This window comes from Dendrobates tinctorius, unplaced genomic scaffold, assembly GCF_039654945.1.
Source record: "Dendrobates tinctorius isolate UK_male_01 unplaced genomic scaffold, ASM3965494v1 ptg000028l, whole genome shotgun sequence".
NCBI classification, from domain to species: Eukaryota; Metazoa; Chordata; class Amphibia; order Anura; family Dendrobatidae; genus Dendrobates; species Dendrobates tinctorius.
In genome coordinates this window covers 186616-202378 of record NW_027361696.1, presented here as the reverse complement: position 1 = coordinate 202378, position 15763 = coordinate 186616, and the positions used below count along the sequence as shown (strand labels likewise).

At 47.8% G+C, this 15763-nt stretch overlaps 1 protein-coding gene across 1 annotated transcript; it reads right to left on the bottom strand.

The window, feature by feature from the left end:
- Positions 1–224: 224 nt before the first annotated feature.
- DCPS (decapping enzyme, scavenger) lies at positions 225–13762 on the bottom strand. Its single transcript, XM_073569959.1, has 6 exons — positions 13556–13762; positions 12169–12322; positions 9923–10068; positions 9082–9195; positions 3926–4036; positions 225–1083 (listed from the first exon to the last, which is right to left on the bottom strand). The coding sequence occupies exons 1-6, from the start codon at positions 13718–13720 to the stop codon at positions 817–819; spliced, it is 957 nt and encodes a 318-aa protein (XP_073426060.1). The 5' UTR covers positions 13721–13762; the 3' UTR covers positions 225–816.
- Between the last annotated feature and the right edge of the window lie 2001 nt (positions 13763–15763).

Genomic DNA, 15763 nt, shown 5'->3' with positions numbered 1-15763 from the left:
AGTCTGGATACACATGAGAGCATTATACTGCCCCTGTACAAATCTCTGGTTAGATCGCACATGGAGTACTGTGTACAGTTTTGGGCACCGGTGCTCAGGAACGATATAATGGAACTAGAACGGGTACAAAGGAGGGCAACAAAATTAATAAAGGGGATGGCGGAACTCCAATACTCAGAGAAATTAGCAAAATTAGGATTAGTCTAGAAAAAAGACGACTGAGGGGCGATCTAATAACCATTTATAAATATATAAGGGGACAATACAAATATCTCTCCGAGGATCTGTTTATACCAAGGAAGGTGATGGGCATTCTCTGCGTCTGGAGGAGAAAAGGTTTTTCCACCAACATAGAAGAGGATTCTTTACTGTTAGGGCAGTGAAAATCTGGAATTCTCTGCTTGAGGAGGTGGTGATGGCGAACTCAGTCAAGGGGTTCAAGAGAGGCCTAGATGTCTTCCTGGAGCGTAAGAATATTGTATCTTACAGTTATTAGGTTCTTTAGAAGGACGTAGATCTGGGGATTTATTCTGACAGAATTTTATAGGCTGAACTAATGTCTTTTTTCGGCCTTACTAACTATGCTACTATGACCTTACAACAGAGAAAAAAAAATCCTTTAATATAAAAAAAAAATAAATAAATAAAAAAAGTGAAAAAAACCCAAAATACAAACATTGACCACAGTACAAACCAGCGGTCGGGACCGATGTCGTCATCACTGAAGTAATCAGAACAAGATCAGTAGCAGATAAAAAAAAAAAAAAAAAAAAAAAAATGATACCTAGACAAAGTAAAAATGCAGAAGTCTCGGTGTCAGCACCTCCCGGCGTCTCTGAACCTCTGCAGCAGAGGCTCGTCCACCCGCAGGGCGTAGGTCAGGGTGCGGGTGCTGTAGTACTGCGCGTCCAGCTCTAGGTTCTGGATGACATCACTCAGCAGATGAGCGCGCTCCACCGTGATACCTGGCGCCTCGTGGCCCAGCGCCACGAAATGTACGTGCAGATGGTAATACGAAGGCTGGTAATGCAGATAGATCCGCAGCTGGTGACCCTCGACGCCGTACCGTGCCAAAATGGCCGCCTAAGACAGAACCGGGCAAAAAGTAAGAAAAACAAAACAAACTTGGACAACCCTTTACCTGTGGGGTATGAATACTTTTTAACCCTTTAACAACCTGTGATGTACATTTTCAACTGCGTTGTACCCAGAAGAAACCACTGGATAGACAAATGCCCGTAAATGCAGCTCACTGCCATTAACTATTTAAGAGCCGCAATGAGATTTGTGGGGAGATGATGGGATAATATAGCAGCTGGGTGGCCATCATGGGAAACTCAACCACAGCCCGCCCATCACACAACGGGCACTGCAGTATGGAATACATGCAAACACAGGGCCAAGATCCCAAAGAGAAGTAAAAAAAAATAAATTTATATATATATATATATATATATATATATATATATATATATACACACACATACATACACACACACAGTTGTGGCCAGAAATATTGACACCCCTGCAATTGTGTCAGATAATACTCAGTTCCTTCCTGAAAATGATTGCAATCACAAATTCTTTGGTATTATTATCTTCATTTAATTTGTCTTAAATGAAAAAACACAAAAAAGAATGAAGCAAAAAGCAAAACATTGATCATTTCACACAAAACTCCAAAAATGGGCCAGACAAAAGTATTGGCACCCTCAGCCTAGTACTTGGTTGCACAACCTTTAGCCAAAATAACTGCGACCAACTGCTTCCGGTAACCATCAATGGGTTTCTTACAATATTCTGCTGGAATTTTAGACCATTCTTCTTTGGCAAACTGCTCCAGGTCCCTGATATTAGAAGGGTGCCTTCTCCAAACTGCCATTTTTAGATCTCTCCACAGGTGTTCTATGGGATTCAGGTCTGGACTCATTGCTGGCCACCTTAGAAGTCTCCAGTGCTTTCTCTCAAACCATTTTCTAGTGCTTTTTGAAGTGTGTTTTGGGTCATTGTTCTGCTGGAAGACCCATGACCTCTGAGGGAGACCCAGCTTTCTCACACTAGGCCCTACATTATGCTGCAAAATTTGTTGGTAGTCTTCAGACTTCATAATGCCATGCACACGTACAAGCAGTCCAGTGCCAGAGGCAGCAAAGCAACCCCAAAACATCAGGGAACCTCTGCCATGTTTGACTGTAGGGACCGTGTTCTTTTCTTTTAATGCCTCTTTTTTTCTCCTGTAAACTCTATGTTGATGCCTTTGCCCAAAAAGCTCTACTTTTGTCTCATCTGACCAGAGAACATTCTTCCAAAACGTTTTAGGCTTTTTCAGGTAAGTTTTGGCAAACTCCAGCCTGGCTTTTTTATGTCTCGGGGTAAGAAGTGGGGGTCTTCCTGGGTCTCCTACCATACAGTCCCTTTTCATTCAGACGCCGACGGATAGTACGGGTTGACACTGTTGTACCCTCGGACTGCAGGGCAGCTTGAACTTGTTTGGATGTTAGTCGAGGTTCTTTATCCAACATCTGCACAATCTTGCGTTGAAATCTCTTGTCAATTTTTCTCTTCCATCCACATCTAGGGAGGTTAGCCACAGTGCCATGGGCTTTAAACTTCTTGATGACACTGCGCACGGTAGACACAGGAACATTCAGGTCTTTGGAGATGGACTTGTAGCCTTGAGATTGCTCATGCTTCCTCACAATTTGGTTTCTCAAGTCCTCAGACAGTTCTTTGGTCTTTCTTTTCTCCATGCTCAATGTGGTACACACAAGGACACAGGTTGAGTCAACTTTAATCCATGTCAACTGGCTGCAAGTGTGATTTAGTTATTGCCAACACCTGTTAGGTGCCACAGGTAAGTTACAGGTGCTGTTAATTACACAAATTAGAGAAGCATCACATGATTTTTCGAACAGTGCCAATACTTTTGTCCACCCTCTTTTTATGTTTGATGTGGAATTATATCCAATTTGGCTTTAGGACAATTCTTTTTGTGTTTTTTCATTTAAGACAAATTAAATGAAGATAATAACAAAGAATTTGTGTTTGCAGTCATTTTCAGGAAGAAACTGAGTATTATCTGACAGAATTGCAGGGGTGTCAATACTTTTGGCCACAACTAATTATATATATATATATATATATATATATATATATATATAATATTAAAGGTTCAGTGACACCCAAAAATGAAGGACTTACAAAATTAGAAATAATAAATACATTTGGTGTTGTCGCATCTCAACAGTAAAGTGTTTGTTGAAGAACAGTGATTATAGGACACTAAACATGTGATTATGCTGCAGAGCAGAGGCCACGGCCAGCGCCGCCTGCAGAGGGTTTTTTTCTTCAGTATTTACAGGCATTCATTATGTAAACTAGGGGGCAGGTCAGTGAGAGATAAGTGACCTGTCAGAGGCCATACACATGTATAACTAATCAGAGCGTCACATGAAGACCCCCCCACAGCCCACCCTGTTTGTTAACACAAAACTGAAAATAAAGATTAAACAACAACCACAAGGCAAATTTTATCTCCAGGTATCATTGTAATCAGTATAACAGCGCTGACCTGACAGTGTCTGTAGTTACTGAGCACAATCCAGCTGACAGGGGCACTTTAAGAAAAGCAAAATTTTGACTTTGATCCCAGGGAGAAAAGAAATGCATCAACTACATGCAACTGTAACAGATACGCAGGTGTGTGAGCAGGACCAGGACATGATGGCTTCTATAACCAGAAAATGAAAAAAAATAAGCCACCTTGAAAACGTATATAGGGAGATTTATGAAGAATGACGAACGTTAAAATGTCAGCAATTGATGCAATTATTTGCACCTCCATAAATTTTTAGCTCTACTGCAAATTTTCATATAATCTCTGTCCCTTTAAAATCCAGCAGCCCCCCCCCCCCGGTGTCCTCACCTGCCCCTCCTGCAGGATGTTCTTCAGCAGCGGCAGATGATCCCCATTCAGGTCTCGCAAGGACTTGATGCCGCGCTGGTGACAGATGGCGATGAGGTACAGATCATCCACCTGAAAGACAAGGGGCAGCCATAGACAGGAATCAGACCCGGACCTCAATAACTCTGGGACAACATCAGACGTCAGTACCACACACTGACGTGGTGACCCTAGCACAGATTTGGACAGGGCGCAGGATCTTCGAATTACTCTCGTTTAGGTCCCTTCCCAATCATACAGGAGCTGGGTGGGTAGCCATATGGTGCTGATGATCGATGTATCAGCCACTCCAGCAGTGCCTCCACCCCATGGCCACCACTCCGGTGTGAAGGTAATGACCACTTCCCCAACCCATGGCTCCTGGACACTTCGTCTGTGGCTCACCGTTTGGCACAGAATGTCATACAACAATTAGAGACTGGATCATCACAACCGCTGATAAGGATGAGCAACAGATCCCCTATGCAGGACGTCAGTGATAATTAGCGGATCACCGTACAGATCCCGAGCGCAGGATGTCAGTGGCAGTGATTTGTTTATTGTAAAGCTGAATGACAACCATTATGGCCACCTTTACAACAATGATCGAATGAGCCCCATCATACAGCGATGCTCCTTCCCTGGTACAGCTGGGGCTTTGCATCTGTGTCAGCTGTACTCTTGTCATATCTGTTCTGTGGTCATCAGGACTTCATGATGGCGGATCACACCAGGCAGCCTCCTGATCCAGGGTGCACCCTTGTCGCTATGATGGTTTCCCTTTTTCCACCCTCTCCGTGTCCCATCTGACAGCTCCACAGTGACAAAATCCCAGGAATCCTTAGCCTTGATCTCAACCAGACACAGCATCATTGTGTGCAGCACCGGGATCAGAGCGGCTCTCACCAGTGACACCAGGACGGGGGATTCACAGGGGGACAATGAGTCCCACACAAGAGCTGGAGAACATTATTGGACGGGGTGGGGAGAGCCTCACTTAACCCTTACATTCCCGGAGTATATTTCATACTCTGCTACTGTAGTCAAAGAGAAGCCGGAGGAGAGAAAGTGAAAATAACAGCAGATGATAAGGATTGGGCAGAGTGATTCCAACAGGTCCGACCCTTCTGTTCCTGAAGAGATAAATCTCCATCAGAGGAGCCCAGCCTCGAATCACTCCCCTCCTCTTACTGAGGACATATAATAATAATAATAATAATAATAATACTAATCTTTATTTATATAGCGCCAACATATTCCGCAGCGCTTTACAGTTGAACAGTTTCAAACACAACAGTCATAAGTAACAACGTTAACAATACAATAATTAAAGCGAAATAAGACGACCCTGCTTGTGGAGCTTACAATCTACAATGAGGTGGGGGAGATACAAAGCATAGGTTTGTATTTACAATGACGGTCCAGCCATCTTCAGGGGGTGGGGGTTAGATGGAGATAGTGAATGGGCTACACACACACACAAACATAACATGACTTTGATTACTGAATGTGATAGGCCGCTCTGAACAAATGCGTTTTGAGCGAGCGCCTAAAACTATGCAAATTGTGGATGATCCTAATATCTTGGGGTAGAGCATTCCAGAGGATTGGCGCAGCACGGGAGAAGTCTTGGAGTCGGGAGTGGGAGGTACGGATTAGGGCAGAGGTTAGTCGAAAGTCATTTGCAGAGCGCAGCGGTCGGTTAGGCCGATAGACAGAAATGAGGGAGGAGATGTAAGGGGGTGCCGCACTGTGGAGAGCTTTGTGGGTGAGAACAAGTACTTTGAATTGTACCCTGTAATGAATTGGCAGCCAGTGTAACGACTGGCGAAGAGCGGACGCGTCTGAGTAACGATTAGCCAGATGGACAACCCTGGCTGCTGCATTAAGGATAGACTGGAGAGGGGAGAGTCGAGTGAGAGGGAGGCCAATTAATAGAGCATTACAGTAGTCCAGGCGGGAGTGGATCAGGGCGACAGTGAGAGTTTTTGTTGTTTCCATGGTGAGAAAAGGGCGGATTCTAGAGATGTTCTTTAGGTGTAAGCGGCATGAGCGGGCAAGAGATTGTATATGGTAGGTGAAGGAGAGATCGGAGTCGAACATAACACCCAGACAGCGTGCCTGCTGTCGGGGTGTTATTATGGTGCCACCCACAGAGAGGGAAATGTCAGATTTAGGGAGGTTAGTAGATGGTGGGAGCAGAAGAAGTTCAGTTTTGGAGAGGTTGAGTTTCAGATAGAGAGCAGACATGATGTTGGAGACTGCAGACAGACAGTCAGTGGCGTTCTGTAGTACAGCGGAGGTAAGGTCAGGGGATGATGTGTACAGTTGTGTGTCATCAGCATAAAGATGGTACTGAAAGCCAAATCTGCTGATGGTCTGTCCAATTGGGGCCGTATAGAGAGAGAAGAGAAGGGGGCCAAGGACTGAGCCCTGAGGTACCCCAACAGTGAGAGGAAGAGGAGATGAAGTGGAGCCAGAAAACAGAACACTGAAGGAGCGGTCGGAAAGATAGGAGGAGAACCAGGAAAGAGCAGTGTCCTTAATGCCTAGTGACTGGAGCCTAGAGAGTAGGAGAGGATGGTCAACAGTGTCGAAAGCTGCAGAAAGGTCGAGAAGAATGAGCAGAGAGTGGTCACCATTACGTTTTGCTGTCAGAAGGTCATTGGTCACTTTGATGAGTGTAGTTTCTGTCGAATGTAGGGGGCGGAAACCGGACTGTGAAGGGTCTAGGAGGGAGTGAGTGGAGAGGTAACGGGTAAGGCGTGAGTATATCAGGCGCTCCAAGAGTTTAGAGATGAAGGGGAGATTGGAGACTGGTCTGTAGTTGTTTGTGCAGGATGGGTCGAGGGTGGGTTTCTTTAGTAATGGAGTAATGATAGAGTGTTTGAAGGAGGAGGGGAAAATGCCAGAGGAGAGGGAGAGATTAAAGATTGTAGTTAGGTGAGTTGTGACGACTGGGGAGAGAGACTGGAGGAGATGTGAGGGAATGGGGTCGGTTGTGCATGTAGTCGGACGAGAAGAGGAGAGGAGCCTGGAGACTTCTTCTTCTGTGATGGGAACGAATGTGGAGAGTGAGCCAGGGGGAATGCAGGGAGGGATGGGAGTCACTGAATTTGGTGATTGGGAGCGGATTTCCTGACGGATATTGTCTATTTTCTCTATAAAGTGGGAGGCAAGGTCATCAGCGCAAATGTCTGTGATAGGGGCTTGTGCTTTTGGCCTGAGGAGGGAGTGAAAGGTGTCAAAAAGTTTCTTGGGGTTGTTGGATAGTGAGGAGATCAGGGTGGTGAAGTAGGTCTGTTTGGCGAGGTGAAGGGCAGAGTTATATGTCCTTAACATAAATTTGAAGTGTATGAAGTCTTCTGGTGTGCGTGTTTTCCTCCATAAGCGTTCAGCACACCTAGAGCATCGCTGGAGAAATCGGGTTTGCGATGTGAGCCAGGGCTGTTTCACTCTGTGTTTGGAGGTTCTGAGGGTGAGGGGAGCTACTTGGTCAAGGGTGCTTCTAAGAGTGTCATTGAAGTGATGTACAACCAGATCAGGACAGGACAAAGAAGAGATTGGGGACAGTGATGAGTGTAGGGAGTCTGAAAGTGTATGAGGGTTAATGGCTTGTAGATTTCTGACTGAATGGTAGGTAGGAGGGTGCTGGGGTGAGCGAGGATTTGTGAGTGTAAAGGAGAGAATGTTGTGGTCAGAGAGGGGAAGCGGTGAGTTATCTATGTAGGAGATTGAGCAGAGCCGGGCGAAAACCAGGTCCAGGGTGTTACCGTCTTTGTGTGTTTCAGAGCTTGAGAGCTGAGAGAGGCCTAGAGAAGTGGTTAGTGATAGAAGCTGGGATGCAGATGTGGAAGTGGGGCTGTTAATGGGGATGTTGAAGTCTCCCAGGATAAGGGTTGGTAGTTCTGAGGACATGAAGTGCGGCAGCCAGGCAGAGAAATGGTCCAGGAAGTGGGTGGGTGAGCCTGGGGGCCGGTATATGACCGCTACTCTGAGGGAGAGGGGACGAAAGAGCCTGATGGTGTGGACTTCAAAAGAAGGGAATGAGAGTGATGGAACTGGGGGGGGGGATGACCTGGAAAGTGCATTGTGGGGACAGGAGTATGCCGACTCCACCACCAGGTCTGTTTGTCGGTCTCGGGGAATGGGAGAATTGTAAGCCACCATGGGAAATGGCAGCAGGAGAGACAGTGTCAGAATCCTGAATCCAGGTTTCCGTGAGGGCCAACAGATTCAGAGAGTTTTTCAGAAAGTAATTGTGTAGGAAAGGAAGCTTGTTGCATACAGACCGTGGATTCCAAAGGGCAAAATTGAAAGAAGGAGATGAAGGAGTGCAAATAATATTAGTAAGATTATTAAGGTTTCGATGTGAGGTAGGGTAGGGGTTGAGGTTGGGGGATGGTGGACCGGGGTTGGGGGAGATGTCCCCTGAAATCAGTAGGAGCAGGAAGATAAAGAGCAAGTGGTTTTTGGAATTGTATGCTCAGCCAAGCGGAGTGTGTATATACAGGGGTAAAGACAGTGGCCAAATGTCTACGTCCACTTGCGGCTGCAAGGACATCGCTCCCATAGCACAGATCCAATGAACAGCACAGATTTGCCTGTTCTAGGATGGGGGGGGCACAGGTGGAAGGAGAGCTCCTGACTCCGCTGCCTCCACACTGCCCCACTAGAGGTGTATAGTAAGCAGATGACACAGGGAAAGGGGGGAGGGGGAGGTGCGCAACACATATATGCAAGCAGCAGAAATGGAAAATTTCCAAGCACGTCAAAGGAGACCATAATCTGTGTATAAAGCCAAGCTACACAGTAAGGCCGGGATCACACATGTGAGAAACATAGCAGAGTCTCGCATGTTAATACCCAGCACTCCTGAGCTGAGTGTGCGGCCGCACAGAAATACATGCAGCTGAACGCTCCGCTCCCGAGTGCCAGCGGCAGTGCCGGGTATTAACATGCGAGACTCGGCCGTGTTTCTCGCATGTGTGAACCCGGCCTAATAATGGCAGCAGACCAAGCCACAGAACACCAGAGGAAGTCATACAGGTCCATCAATAGTCAGCGACTACAGTAAGAGGGGTACTGACAACTCTGTGCTATTCCAGGGTAGTCACCAATAACCGAAGACCACCGACCTGTTTCTGATTCCACTTGAAGTCAGGTAACAGGACGAAGCCGAGCGCTGGATCCGGGTTCTCATGGACGATCCGATCCTCCTCCGCTTTCTTCTCCAGGATGTTATAGACCCACTGAAATGAGACAACAGGTGATGTCTGCAATCTGTGGCCAATATCTCACTGGTGTCCAGATCTCTGCTGGCCTGACTGAATAGAAACATTCAGAGTTTATATCTAAAGCCTCTCCTCATTCAAGGATTCTCACAGCTGAGGGTCTGTCACAATGCATCCAGTGCAGACCAGCACTCTAGTTGTTACAATGTGTCAGTCTGGAGGACAGACAGGCTACAAATCTCAAACTGGATACATTGTAACAAACCCTCAGCTGTGAACTGCAGGTGGTTTCCTATAAATCCTTCTTTAACTATCTGATAATGACGCTTTCTTTCATCTGGAAAAGGGAGTTTTCACCTGATCTGAAAAAGGGAACTGAAGTGGCCATTGTTTCTGTGTTGTCAGCGCTGTACAAGGGGAAGGGGGTGTGCAGGGCCCCAGAGCCGTGAACGGCCACTTGTAACCTTCTGCAGAGCATCGCGACAGTGACCTGCAGTACCGCTCCTCACCACCAGCATCTAAACATCAATGCAACAGCGCTCCCACTACAGCCAGGTGACAACTCTGGCACGTTTGCAGCTCTCAGTGGAGTTGTCAGACAACTTTACCAGCATGGCTGCGGTACGATTTGTGCTACTGGTGAGCAAACGACACCAGGGTGTGAGCAATAACACTCCCCACGGAGGGCGTCAGCTTTCCTGCACTCAAATTTAGCTATTTAGTGGGAGATTATCTCAGAAGTCACCTGGATGCTGAAGCTCTGAGACTGGATGAAGGGGAGGGTGATGCTCCTGTAATCCTCGCCCGTCTCTGCGATGAGGTGAAGCTCCTGCCGCAGATACTTCTTGATGTGTTTCTCGGTCGCTGGTCGGATGATGGTGGTTTTCACTTCTGCACAACAAGAGACGAGGAGAACTCGATTACATGATAATATACACAGCGCACGCTGCGCCCCTCATGCACCGCCATCGCACTCTCTACCCCACACATCGCACCAGCACACGCTGCGCCCCTCATGCACCGCCATCACACACTCTACCCCACACATCACACCAGCACACGCTGTGCTCCACCCACTGCGCCAGGCCGTCACACAGCGCACGCTCCACCCACCGCGCCAGGCCGTCACACAGCGCACGCTCCACCCACCGCGCCAGGCCGTCACACAGCGCACGCTCCACCCCACGCGCACTGCCATCAAACAGCACACTCGCAGTCTACCTCTACACATCGCACCGCCATCACACATCGCACGCTCCACCCACCGCGCCAGGCCATCACACAGCGCACGCTCCACCCACCACGCCAGGCCATCACAGCGCACGCTCCACCCACCGCGCCAGGCCATCACACAGCGCACGCTCCACCCCACGCGCACTGCCATCAAACAGCACACTCGCAGTCTACCTCTACACATCGCACCGCCATCACACAGCGCATGCTCCACCCTGCACATGCCATCACCTGCTACATCAATTACTCCCCGTGACCATCATCGTCATACAATGCCTTTTCTATACCGCACATATTACCGTCAGACATTGCACAGGACATAATCCCATGGACCAGGATACAACGGCAACATTCCAATTTTTTGAGCCACCTACTTAGGCCTCTTTCACACTTCCATTTTTGACAATCAGTCAAGATCCGCCAATTTTGAAAAAAAACGGATCCGCCATTTTTCTTTGCGGATCCGTTTTTTTCCCCATTGACTTTCATTATTGGCGGATCCTGACTGATTGTCGTCCGTTGCATCCGTTTTTTTGAGGATCCGCCAGAATCTTAGTGTCCGTCACCATCCTCAAAGATTCCCTAACGGAGCTTGTAACGTTTTTTTTCCGGCGGATCCTCCAGACACAGAATTAACCCTAAAATCTCTCTCTCTCTCTCCTTCCCGGCCAGCGTTTCCTTTCAATTTCCTCATTTTCAGGATCCGTCTGAAAACGGATCCTGTGCCATCCGTTCACATCAGTTCAGAACGGATCCACTTGTCTGCCGTTTTTGGCGGATTTGAACTGATGCAAAAAAACTGAAGTGTGAAAGAGGCCTAACTATCCCGTGTGGCTGGGACTTTTAGTTCCACCACACAGTTGCAGTCTCTGCAGTGATGTCATGGCGCCACCTGGTGTTCAATGTCTGTATAACAAAGCTTTATAGCTTTCTAATAGAGGCAAATATTTGTCCCCTCCACCCACCCCAAAAAAAAAAAAAAATTACGCCAAATCTTTAGGTATATTCACCTCAGCTATACCAATAGCAGATTTTGCACCTTGATTATAAGTTTAGTGAACATTACTCCAGTGCAACATTTCAATCTGGGTATTTCACTTCCGAATATTAGATAATTGGAGACGGATGAGCTGCGCTTGAACAGCACATTTTGCAAATTGCATATTTTTATGCATCTCAGAATTTTGCTATATTCACATATTTGCTGCTCTGCTTTTTTAAGTCTATTATCTCCTGTCTGCAATGTTTGGGTCTTTTATAATTAATGCAATATTCCATATATTGTACTTCACACCTGCGCCCACTTTACTTTTTGCCATTTTGTGATCCACGCACACCCAGCCCCCCATGTGCACTAATGTCAGGAGGGGGTGATCCACGCCGCCACAGCCCACCCATGTCCATTGATGTCAGTGGGGGTGAACCACGCACCCTCAGTCCCCCTCCCCCTCCGCGCCGCTACAGCCCACCCAAGTCCACTAATGTCAGAAGGTGATCCGCACCCCCCCCTCCCCCCATGTCCATTGATGTCAGAGGGGGGTTATCCACATACCCCAGCCCCCATGTCCAATGATGTCAGGTGGGGGTCATCCGCCGCCTCCCCCCCCCCCCCCTGTCAGCTGATGTCAGGAGGGGGTGATTCACGCCCACCCCCCCCACCCCCCCTATGACCGCTCATGTCAGGAGGGGGTGATCTGCGCACGCCCCCCCGACAGCCCCATCGCATCGTGCCCACATTCCCTGGCAGCGAGCACGGACCGTTCAGCTGGGGCGGCGGGCTCAGATGGTAGACTCCATAGATGTCGTTCTTCAGCTGCAGCCTCAGAGTGGGGTTATCGGCAAGGAGGCGACAGACGGTATCCGCCTGGAAAGGCGCTCGCTCCAGGATGACTACAGCGTCTTCATCACTCACCTGGAGACAAAAAAAAAAGAGCAAAATATGAAGAAATAATAGCAATTATGACAGGTGGCAGATAACAGGGAACAATGGACTGCATGAGATAGCAAAACAATAGGAACACAGAGCAGATGTCATGTAACCTAGCAACAACGACCACTTAGGCTAAGTGCACACGTACCGGAACTCTCGCGGAAATTACCGCGAGAATTCCGGAATTCCAGTCCGCGGGAAAATCGCATTTTAAATTCCCGCGATTTTCCCGCGGAAAAACTAGCATTTTGCAAGCGTAATTAGCTTGCAGAATGCTAGTGTTTTCCAAGCGATCTGTAGCATCGCTTGGAGAACTGATTGACAGGTTGGTCACACTCGTCAAACATAGTGTTTGACAAGTGTGACCAAATTTTTACTACTGAGGCCGCCTATGCAGCATCAGTAGTAAAAGATAAAATGTAAAAAAAAAAATAAAAAATGGTGTTATTCTTACCTTCCGACGTCCCGCGCATCCGTTCCCAGTAATCCTTTGCGAAAATGCCCACGATGACGTCAGTTCTCGCGGGATCGCGACGTCTCGCGGTAATTCGCGATGACATCTCTCGAATGACCGCGAGACTTCGCGATCCCGCGAGAACGGACGCCATCGCGAGCATTTTCGCAAAGGATTACTGGGAACGGAGCGTGAAGAGAAGCAGGAAGGCTGCGCGGGACGTCGGAGGGTGAGAATAACAATATTTTTTATTTTATTTTAAATTCTATTTTTTACAGGGATATGGTGCCCAAAGCCCGGAGGACAGTCTCCTCTCCTCCGGACCGTGGGTACCATCCGCAATTGTTCTGCTTACTTTCCGCATGGTGTGCACAGCCACATGCGAGAAGTAAGCGGAACAATGCATTCCTATGGGTGCGGGATCGCCGCGATTCCGCAAATTAATGAGCATGCTGCGGTTTTTACCGCGAAGCGATTCCGCCGCGGTAAAAACCGCAGCATTAGCACAGCATTGCGGAATCCCATAGGAATGCATGGGATGCTTATTTTTCGCGTTTTCGCGGCAAAATCGCGTGGTTAAAACCGCTGCGGAAACGCGAAAAAAATGCAACGTGTGAACTCAGCCTTACAGTACAGCAATAACGCTGTTACATTGTGTCAGTGCCCACAGGTGACAATGGTTCAGCCCGAACACCCCCGCTCTCCGCAGCAGTGGTGCAATCCGCGGTAAAACGTAACCCCCTCGTCCTTCCCCAGGGTACCTGTCCGTGCAGGAAGATGGTCTTGTCCCTGGCCGACTCTCTCAGGACACTCCGGAGCTTGAACCCTGAGAGCGGATGTTCTGTTCCAGCGGAGGCCAAAGACTCCCCGGCTCCGCCATTCTCCACTTCATCTTCCCGCTTCCTCTTATCTCCGGGTTGAGCCATTATGGTGAGGGAGCATGCGCAGTAAGAGCCAGTTCTAAACGCCACCTGCTGCACAGTGCTGTAATGACAGCGATGAAACGTGTGACAGCGCCACCTGCTGTGTGTGCAGGGAAATGATTGCAGGAGAGCCTGTTTCACACATCAGTTTTTTTGCATCAGTTAAAATCTGCTAAAATGGCGGACAACGGATCCGTTCTTGGACAGATGACAACGTTTGCCACCGTACCGTTATTTTAACGGATCCGTCGAAGGAAGAATTTTAAAGGAACCGCTGCCTGGGGGGAAGAGAGAGAGAGAATTTTTTCTCCGCCAGAACACAGTTTAGGGTTAAATTTCCGAGAAAGGCAAATCCTCCGGGCACGTGCAATGTCAAATGCGGATCCGGCCGCCGAAAAAACGTTACATGCTCCGTTCAGGCATGTCGGCGGATGCCAAAATTTTGGTGGATCCGCAAAAAAACGGGATCTGCCAAGCAAAATGGCGGATCTGTTTTTTTTGCACAACGGCGGATTTTGACGGATTTCAAAAAACTGATGTGTGAAACAGGCTGAAGCTGCTCCGGCCTGTTTCACACTTCAGTTTTCTGGCGTCAGTCGAAATCCGTCATTAGCTGAAAAAAACAGATCCAACGGATTTACCTGGTGGATCCGTTTTTTTCCCCATAGACTTGTAGTAGTGACGGATGGTGACGGATGGCCTTCCGTTTCGTCCGTCGTGGCACGGATCCGTCGGAAATTAGGTGTCCATCGGCCAAAAAAGTCCCTAGTGCCTGTTTCACATTTCAGTTGTCGGCGGTCAGCTGAGGCTGGTTTCACACTTGCTTTTTTTTGCAGCGCGTTTTTCCCGCAAAAAAACGCATTGAAAAAACGCATACAAAAGCATACAACTGCTGCGTTTTTTTCAAGCATTTTTATGAGCATGAATGAAAAAAACGCAGCGTTTTTATGCGTTTGTATGCGTTTTTAGTGCGTTTTTACCGCGTTTGCGTTTTTTCCAAACATTAGGTGGCCCCTCACACTAACCCAAACCATGACTTTACTAACCCTAACCCTGACCCTAACCCTTAACCAAACCATACTTAACCCTAACCCAAACCCTAAACCCTAACCCTGACCCTAAACCTAACCCTGACCCTAACCCTTAACCAAACTATACTTAACCCTAACCCTGACCCTAAACCTAACCCTAACCCTAAACCTAACCCTGACCCTGACCCTAACCCTTAACCAAACCATACTTAACCCTAACCCAAACCCTAAACCCTAACTAACCCTGACCCTAAACCTAACCCTAAACCAAACCATACTTAACCCTAACCCAAACCCTAAACCCTAACTAACCCTAACCCTGACCCTAAACCTAACCCTAACCCTGACCCTAAACCTAACCCTAACCCTAAACCCCCTTAACTAACCCTAACTCTAACCCAAACCCCTAAATTCCATGGTTAACAAAAAAAAACGCATGTGCAAAAAAACGCATACATAAGCATGCCAATGCGCACATATGCGCACCCATAGACCATAATGGGTGTCTTGCTGTAAAAAAACGCATTGCGCGCGCATGTGTTTTTTTGAGGCAAGTCGGACGCACCAAAAAATGCAACAGGATGCATTTTGTGCGCCCGAGCGCATACCGCAAAAAAACGCATGCGCGGTAAAACGCGTACAAACGCATGTGTATGCGCACATAAGCGCATCCCATGCAAAGTATAGGGGAAAAAAACGCATGCGCTATTTAGCGCTAAAATACCGCGAAAAAAACGCAAGTGTGAAACCAGCCTGACATCCGCCAAAAGTAAAAAAAAGGATCCGTAAATTTAAAGTGACCGCGGCCTGGAAGGAGGGGAGAGAGAGAAGCTTCCGGGCATGCGTACTTCAAAATAGCGGACCGTCAAGGAAAAAAAACCTTGCAGAGTCTGTCTCATCTGCCCGGGAGACGCTAAAATTTTGACGTATCCGTCAAAAAACGGGTGTAACGGACGACCGTCAGTCAAGATCCGCCGCTAATGTAAGTCTAGGGGGGGAAAAAAACGGATCTGTC

What these genes read in the sequence shown, in the direction of transcription:
- DCPS (XM_073569959.1), bottom strand. Translation starts at nt 13,720, where the DNA reads ATGGCTCAACCCGGAGATAAGAGGAAGCGGGAAGATGAAGTGGAGAAT. An exon ending in CCATCTTCCTGCACGGACAG is followed by an intron (nt 12,323 to 13,555) that starts GTACCCTGGGGA and finishes TTTTGTCTCCAG; the next exon opens with GTGAGTGATGAAGACGCTGT. An exon ending in CCCGCCGCCCCAGCTGAACG is followed by an intron (nt 10,069 to 12,168) that starts GTCCGTGCTCGC and finishes CTTGTTGTGCAG; the next exon opens with AAGTGAAAACCACCATCATC.